Source organism: Trachypithecus francoisi, unplaced genomic scaffold (assembly GCF_009764315.1).
Source record: "Trachypithecus francoisi isolate TF-2019V2 unplaced genomic scaffold, Tfra_2.0 Contig00054, whole genome shotgun sequence".
Lineage (NCBI taxonomy): Eukaryota > Metazoa > Chordata > Mammalia > Primates > Cercopithecidae > Trachypithecus > Trachypithecus francoisi.
Window position 1 is genome coordinate 302,121 of NW_022680465.1, and position 8,899 is coordinate 311,019.

Consider the following 8,899-nt stretch of genomic DNA (forward strand, 5'->3'; position numbering starts at 1 on the left):
TAGGATGTCAAGGCTGCAGTGAGCTGAGACTGAGCCACTGCACTCCAGCACAGGCGACAGAGTGAGACCCTGTCTCAAAAAAGAAAAAAATACAGATGTTATAATCAGGTACTATGATCGCTTACCTGATTTTTGATTCTTATGAAGGTGCTTCATGTGGATAGTTGTTCAATTTGGTGTTCCTGCAGGGGTGATCATCATTGAAGGATTCTATTTGGCCATCTTATGCCACCTCCTCCAAGTCATTATTATTGACACCATTCACTAAAACTCTTTTGTCTGGCATGGTCATGTAAGGCAAAAAGAAACCCAACCACTGGCACAAGCAGGTGCCCTAAATGAGGACATTTAGACTAGTGCCTTTCAAACCTGGCTATATATTTCAATCACCTGGGGAGCTTTTTAAAAAAGTCATGATGCTTCAGCCCCACCCCAGATCTATGGACTCAAACCCTAAGAGAACAAGGCTTGGGGGTGGCTGGGTGTGGTGGCGCACGTCTGTAATCTCAGCACTTTGGGAGGCCAAGGTGGGCGGATCACACAAGGTCAGGAGTTCGAGACCAGCCTGGCCAACATGGTGAAACCCCGTCTCTACTAAAAATACAAAAATTGACTTGGTGTGGTGGCGGGGGGCTGTAATCTCAGCTACAAAGGAGGCTGAGGTAAGAGAATTGCTTGAACCTGGGAGGCAAAGGGTGTAGTGAGCCGAGATGGTGCCACTGCACTCCAGGCTTATAAATAAATAAATAAATAAATAAATAAATAAATAAATAAATAAATAAAATGCTCTACAGGTGATCGTGGAGAACAGCGAATACTGAGAACCAGTAACCGTAACCAGAATCACCTGGAGAGCTTTCAACCCTACTGAGAGGGGACCTGGAGATTCAAAAACTTTGGTCTGGGAAGGGCCTATGGAATTTACAGTTTCCATTTTTTTTTTCTTTTCTTTTTTCTTTTTTTTTTGAGAGAGTCTCACTCTGTCACCCAGACTGGGGTGCAGTGGTACAGTGGTGTGATCATGGCTCACTACAGCCTTGATTGCCCAGGCTCAAGCGATCCTCCCACCTCAGTCTTCCAAGTAGCTGGGACTACAGGTGTGTAGCATGGAATCTGTATCTTAATAAGCTCATCAGATGATGCTGAGACACAATCAGGCATGAGTTTCATGGCTCTCTAGGGTAGTGGTACTCAAGCCTTAAAGCGCAGAAGAATCACCTCAGGATTTTGTTAACCATAGGGAGTTTATTAAACATGCAAATACTTGTGTTCCAAGCCTAGAGGTTTTGATTCATTTGGTCTGGACTAGGCTTTAACAATCACCCCTACGTAATTCTCAATTATATGGTGCCCGGACCATGCTTTATGAAACACTCCACTAGGGATACACAGATGAATCAGACTCAGTACCTGTCCTTAGAGTGTTTATACCTTAATAGAGGAAATAAGATAAATGTAAATTGTCAGGGAACAACTGCTCACAGCATCTAGGGTTCACCAACAATAGAATGCACTAACTGAAGGAACTGGTAAGGTTTCAAGTAAAAAGAAAAAGAAAACTAAGGAAAAAAATTTTTTTCTCTGACACGGCAAAAAAATATATAAATCTTTTCTCGATGAAGGAAACTCTAATATTACCTTTAGAGTTTTAACCTAGTCACTTTTTTTTTTTTTTATTTGAGACAGACATCTCGCTCTGTCGCCCAGGCTGAAGTGCAGTGGTGAGATCTCAGCTCACTGCAACCTCTGCCTCCTGGGTTCAAGGGATTCTCCTGCTTCAGCCTCCCGAGTAGCTGGGATTACAGGTGCCCGCCACCACGCCCGGCTAATTTTTGTATTTTTAGTGGAGACAGGGTTTCACCATGTTGGCCAGGCTGGTCTTGAACTCCTGACCTCAGGTGATCCGCCTGCCTTGGCCTCCCAAAGTGCTGGGATTACAGGTGTGAGCCACCGTCCCTGACCCACTTATTATTTTTGAGTAGTCTAATACAGATATAGCAAATATCACATCAAAGTTGTGGCTGAAAATTATTTTATCTGAAAGCTATATTTAAAAGTTCATTGCCTAACATGAAATCAGAAGAGATGTTATGAAAATCACATTTAAACATAATAATAATATATACATACACATACATATATATGTATTCTCATTTCCAAAGACCCAAAAGCATATTACTAACTTTTCACATTAATGACTCATTTTGGCAATCCTATGGAAAATGTCACATGCAGATCTAAGACTACAAATAAGAAGTTATGAATTCTAGTCTTAGTGCTCCCAGGTATGGGTGTAGAGAATATATAAAGTCATTTTGCTACTAATGTGGGAAGAGAGCTAGGCTAGAATGGTCAGTTCAACAACTGGAATGCATATAAACGCTGCCGTTTTCCATTTTCATTCTTTTTGTTTGTTTGTTTTTGTTTTTGTTTTTGTTTTGAGATGGAGTTTCACTCTTGTCCCCCATGCTGGAGTGCAGTGGCGTGATCTCAGCTCACTGCAACCTCTTTCTCCAGGGCTCAAGCGATTCTCCTGCCTCAGTCTCTCAAGTAGATGGGATTACAGGTGTGTGCCACCACACCTGGCTGGGTTTTTTGTTTTTTGTATTTTAGTAGACATGTGGTTTTGCCAGGGTGGCCAGGCTGGTCTTGAACTCCTAACCTCAGGTGATCCACCCACCTCAGCCTCCCAAAGTGCTGGGATTACAGGCGCGAGCCACCATGCCCAGCCAAGATTGCCGTTTTCAACTCCATTTCTATGGGAGCTGAATGAGGTATGGAATTCCCTGTGAGATTTTATGTTCTGGCTATAGCTTTTCAAAGGAAAATGTGTCTAAGTCTAGCATGGTTTCTTGGAAGAGATATGTGGAAGACAACTTCATACCTTCATCTACAGTAACAACCACCATAAACATTTATTGAACACTTACTGTGTGTATGGTAATACAAACATCCTCCCTCATATAACTTATGTTTTAGTTGGAGAGACAAAGCAAGCACAAAAAGAGGTGAAGGACCAGCTCAACAGACCCTGTGCTCAACAAGAGAGAGAGAAGTGCGAAGTGGACAGGCCAGAGAAGTCTTCCTAAACAGTACTTGAGCTGGGTATTGAAGGGTGGGAGAGAAGGACCTCCTGTTCATTCATTCATTTATCAGATTAATTCAATAATGAATGTGCTTGGCATCATGGATATAATGGTGAATAAATTTCAATAAAATTGAAAGGATTCCCGTCCTGTTGCAGTTTATAACCCAGACAAATAAACCATAGAATTTACAACACTGTAATATGTGCTATGACAATGGTAAACTCAGAAGAAAGGTACCTTATCCAGATGGCTGGTGGTGTGTGGGAAAATTCTAGAATAAACAAGATCAAAATTGACATTTTAAAAAATAGGCATTAACTAAGCAAAGAGTAGAAGTGTTCTAAGCAGAGAGAATGACATCTTGTAAAATCACAGGGCAAGAGAAAGCATGACATTGATGTAGAGTGGGAGAAGTAGGGGCAAAGGAGCCAAGGGAAGAACAGATTTGGTATGTACCAGGGACAGTGTGGACACCCGTCAGGTTATAGCACTAGCAGATAGGTCTAGCAGGTTAGGAGGTGAAGGAGTCTGTATTATATCTGGAAGCAGTGGACACTCACTAAAGGTTACTGAGCCAGGAGAGGATAGTATGGGTAAAGCGATGATTTAGGAAGATAGTACCCAAGTATGGGCAGGGTGGCAGGATGCTTCAGTGGGATTTCTCAGAGCAGGCTCTAGTCAGGGTTCAACAAATTATTCGATCTAACTATATTTCCCTACTTTGTGATTGCTTTTCCTCTCTTCCCCTCTGCATAGTACTTCCCAGTAGGATAGACAACTGTATGAAATCGGAACTGACTCTACTCCTGTTAGATGAGTATGGAGTTTCTATCTAAGTGATTGCTTCTCCTCTTTTCCCCTATGCATAGTACTTCCCAGTAAGACAGACCATTGTATGAAATCGGAACTGACTACACTTTTGTTAGATGAGTATGAACTTTCCATCTATGACCTGAATGGAGATCTGAAGGGCTGGGAAGCATGGCCAAACTACTATGCACAGGCCCATGGGCTTGTTTTCGTCCTGGATTCCAGTGACATAAGACGCATGCAGGAAGTGAAGATCATCTTAACACATCTGCTGTCTGATAAAAGAGTGGCAGGGAAACCCATCTTACTGTAAGATTCTGCCTTTATGTCCTATTTCTGCTTCCCAATTTGTACCTTTAAAAGTATAGAAATGAAGGGTCGGGTGGTCCCTTTGTCACACCCAGCTAGGCCTTCTGTTCCCTTAGGCTCAGTGAGGTAAAGCGGCCCAATTCTCTGGGGTCTGTTCTCAAGAGCTACTTTCTACCACACACTGCCATGGGGGACATGTTACCTAACTGTACAAAGGTAATTTTGAAGGGAAGCATCAAAGGGAAATGGAAAGCGGTATCCACCACCTCCACCCCTTGACTCTTCCTGAAGACTACCTTCCTGAATTTGCTTATTATCTTTTCTGGTTTCGGTCTCTGATCCTGAAACCTCATGATAGCAGAGAACCCCTATCTTGTATAATCGATGCCAATGACCTCCTCTCTGATCAGATTGCTCAAAAGTTACATAACTAGCACTTATTCCAGGGTGATAATGCAGGTGGCCAGTCAATTCTCATCCCCGCCCCCAACTCCCTTTATGCCTCTTTCATTCCTCATTAGCAACCCCAACTAGAGCATGAACAGAGTTTGGGAAAGGATGTAAAAACTCCAAATCTGTTCATAGCCCAGTTAGCAATTCTAATTAAAGCTTGATAGCATAATGTAGGGGAAGTGAGAAATGAGCCCTGGGGGGACTATCGTGGATTAAATGATTTGTGCTATACTTTCTTTCATTGGGAGTTGGCTAGAAAATGTCTAGCTCATCTCATTAGGTATGTCTTTAAACTTAATTCCTGGATATGTAGAAGTTATAGTAGAATTTGTTCTCCTCCTCTTTCCTCCTTTTCTCGCCTTTTGCTTCTATTTTGGTTTCACTCTTCCACTCTTTTTTCCTCCTCTCTCATATGCTCTGTTTTAGCTTAGCAAACAAACAAGACAAGAAGAAAGCCCTCATGCCTTCTGATATTATTGACTATCTACTTCTAAAGAAGCTAGTGAAAGAGAATAAGTGCCCATGCCGAGTGGTAAGTGTCAACCCCTTCCTTCCCTCTTCCTCTGGAGCCCAGCAGATGCAGCCTTTGGCCCATTCTATAATCAGCCCCATATGTTGGGTTTGAGGCAAGTTCTCTCCCTGTCAGGCAACACCCATAGTGATTCCTGACTTGATGGTGGTAACAAATATTGCATTCTGCCTTCAAAATAGTTCTGTAAAGTGGACACATGAATATTCCCATTTTATGGATAAAAAAGCCAATGCTCAGAGACCCTATGTGACTTGCTCAAGGTCACACACCCAAGACACCACAACCACTTTATTAAAGGACCTCAGCTTTTTATGTTTGTCATTTGCCTTCTCAGATGTGAATGCTGAGTGTCTCCTAGAAGTCTCAGAGCCTCTCTAGACATAGCAGAGCTTATGTGTTCCTCCACTCTTTGAATGAGAGTGACTGGTACTGTGGGCCCCAGGGGTCCCAGGCTCCAGGTCTGCATCCTTCTCTTCTGTCACAGGAGCCATGTTCAGCCATCAGAAGCCTTGAAAGAAGAAACCATCAGCCCATAGTTGAAGGACTGCGCTGGCTATTAGCTGTCATTAATACTTGCCAACTACCACCTACCTCGAGCATCTCAATCTCCAAGAATAACACAGGCTCTGGAGAAGGATGCTCATCACACAGGTACTGAGATGCCTCCATGAGATTTACTGATAAGAAAAGCAACAGGGATCAGTCTTTCTCATGAGAGAGGAGTTCTGGGAGGTGCTTGGATTCTGGGTGGCATTGAGCAAGTCTCTTGATATCATTGGCTCAAATGGGGCTAGGGCAGTGCCCACCAACACTCTAACATTGTTAGGTACACCCCATCCCTGGCATAACTTGAGTGGTCATGTGAGGGGAATGATTTTCATAAAGGTAAGCCAACCTATCAGCATTACAGCCTCCCCAAAACAGGGTTTCTAATCTCTGATTTGCCATGTGGAGGAGAAAAGGAACATAAGCCCCTTAAAGAGCCTACTGGCATTATTCTATGGATGAATGCCATGAACCTACTCCAGATTCTCAGCGTCTAGTTCTACAATCCTCCCAATAATGAGGAATGATGGGAGAGGACAGAAATGTTGAAAAGAGGAAAAGGAAGAAGAAAATAGGAGGTGATCAGAATTTTGAGGAGCAAAAGGCCTAAACATCCTCCTGCTCTGTTGTCACTTTCCTTGCCCAAAGGCATACGGCAGGGATGGGGTAGTAGCTGCATTAGATAAAGAAGCTTGAAGTGTGTCTGTTTCTACTACTCTTGTCCTTTGCATCTTCCCCCAGCTTATCCACCAGAACAGAATGTCAAAGGAGAAAAGACAGCATCTAGAACAATGCTCAACAGAAGCTAAGCCTCTAAAGTCAATCCTACAGGTAAATGGCCCTTTAAATGTTAATACTCAGTGACCAATCCCTGAACACGTGGACACCAACTAACTTCCCCATCCCCTCCCCCATCTTCTTCTTGTACAGAAAGAAGGTACAAGATTACGGCCTAAAAAGAATATGTCAGTAACATTTGCTTTAGATGAACCCATGAAAGAAGGTGAATGTTCTAGGAGAACTGGAGTTTAGAATACTACAAAGCTTCACTACAACTGAAGGAGTGACTTATAGACTCCAGCTCCATATGTTGATGACAATATTTTTGAAGGTAATGCTGGATCAGTGGTTACAGAAGAAAATTTACATAGGCCTTCCCTAACAATTCTACAATAGTATTCCAATTTTGAGCCTGAAATTCTTTCCTCACTCTATAGTTGGTGATTAGGAGAAGAGAAATAGAAGAAGTACAGGAAGGGTGCTTGGGTACCATCTTCTGGTAGTCCAGCATGATGCCCCAGCACTGGTTGACACAAGATCTTTAGATGGCTATAGGGTTATCTTAAAGTTTATGATTCCGGTGGTGGAAGTACAAGAACTTTATATATATATGATATATATATCTCATATATATATATAATATATATATCAAGAACTTTAAAAACATGAATACACTATGAACTAGTAATCTCAATTCTTGAGCTATCTCCAAGGATAGTTACACAAGTACCAAAAACCGACCCTCAAGGATGTTTAATCACAGCACTGTGTACAATAACTAAAAGTGGGAAACAGCCTATATGTCCAACAATGGAGAATGGCTAAATAAATTAGGATGCATCTATGCATACTTTAAAAAGGCTAATGTGGACTTCTATTTATTGACATGGAAAGTTTTCCACAACCTGGCATTTTTGATAGGGAAAATAGCAAGTTAGAGTACAGCACGTATAGCACGATACCTATACAGATATAGAAATACCTGGAGGAATATCACCGAAAGATACTAGGTGATTGTGAGATGTAAAAGGCCTAAATGCCTTTCCTTTGGATTTTTTATTATAAATTTTCTCTTTTTGACCAGGCGTAGTGGCTCATGCCTGTAATCTCAGCACTTTGGGAGGCTGAGGCGGGCGGATCATGAGGTCAAGAGATCAAGACCATCCTGGCCAACATGGTGAAACCCCGTCTCTACTAAAAATACAAAAATTAGCCGGGCGTGGTGGCAGGCACCTGTAGTCCCAGCTACTGGGGAGGCTGAAGCAGAAGAATCGCTTGAACCCGGGAGGCGGAGTTTGCAGTGAGCTGAGATAGCGCCACTGCACTCCAGCCTGGCGACAGAGCGGGACTCCGTCTCAAAAAAAAAAAAAAAAAAAAGAAATTTTCTTTTTTTATAATAAGCAGATATCATTTCTCCCAATACAAAAAAAAAGCTATGAGGGCTTAAAGGCTGTAGTTACTGGCCACTCATTCTCAGTATTCCTTAGGACCCCAGTCTCCAAGATTGTTAACTGTCAATATTATAATGTCATCTCAGCTCTGAAAGGGACATGACCTTTTATATCCCTGGCTACCTTGGAGCTTTGGGTTGTTACACCTACATGGAGGGGCTTGGACTTGGCCTGGGCCACTAACAAGGAGACAGACACTGCTCTGGGGACAAGGGGTGAGGATGAGAGTAGAGTGGAAGGAAGTAGTAGAAGAGGAAGTGTTTTTTTAATGATATCAGTAACTACCCCTAAATCTTTGTTGAAAATTTAAATCCATTTTCCTTTCTATAACTCCAGAACTTAGGGCAAAAAAAAGAATGGATTCCTGGGACACAGAAAAGATGTTACTGGAAAATTCCTGTGAAGAAGCCTTTGGTTCTTATAGTTACTACTACTTAAATGAAGGGCAGAGGGGAGAGAACAAGAGTGAGAGAAAGTACGACGCCAGGGCAGAGGATGCGCCTCGTGGGGTGCAGTTTATACCCTGTTGGAAACTGGCCAATACCCTTCTACCTGGTCTGGGAAGGACAGGAAACCTGGCATTTGGCTTCACTTACAATAACTGACCTTTTTCTCTTTTTACTTTCAACAGACTACTAAAGAGAAAAACAGGGAAACCAAAAGAAACAGCTGATATCCCTCCCTCAGCAAACAGGTTCATCTCCAAACTATCAGGACTACCCGGTTTTTAAGTTTCCATTTGATAACATCTCTACACTCCCCATACAACTCCACCTACCCTAATATCACATGCCTGAGAACCTGTTGTTCCTGTATATCTATATTCTAGCCATCAAATCAGTCCTCTACTCACTGAGAGGCTCAAGAAGAGTGAGATGGCATCCACTGAGAATGAAGACCACCTTGGTAAAAAAAGAACAGAGACTTTA

The 8,899-nt window shown here is 42.4% G+C and overlaps 1 protein-coding gene across 1 annotated transcript; it reads left to right on the forward strand.

Moving 5' to 3' along the window:
* Nucleotides 1-2,259: 2,259 nt before the first annotated feature.
* ARL13A (ADP ribosylation factor like GTPase 13A) lies at nt 2,260-8,688 on the forward strand. Its single transcript, XM_033213220.1, is given in 9 exon segments — nt 2,260-2,285; nt 2,980-3,092; nt 3,959-4,208; nt 5,088-5,193; nt 5,678-5,844; nt 6,481-6,494; nt 6,497-6,570; nt 6,670-6,850; nt 8,602-8,688. Coding segments are annotated over 8 exon segments (879 nt in total). The 3' UTR covers nt 6,799-6,850; nt 8,602-8,688.
* The last annotated feature ends 211 nt before the right edge of the window (nt 8,689-8,899 follow it).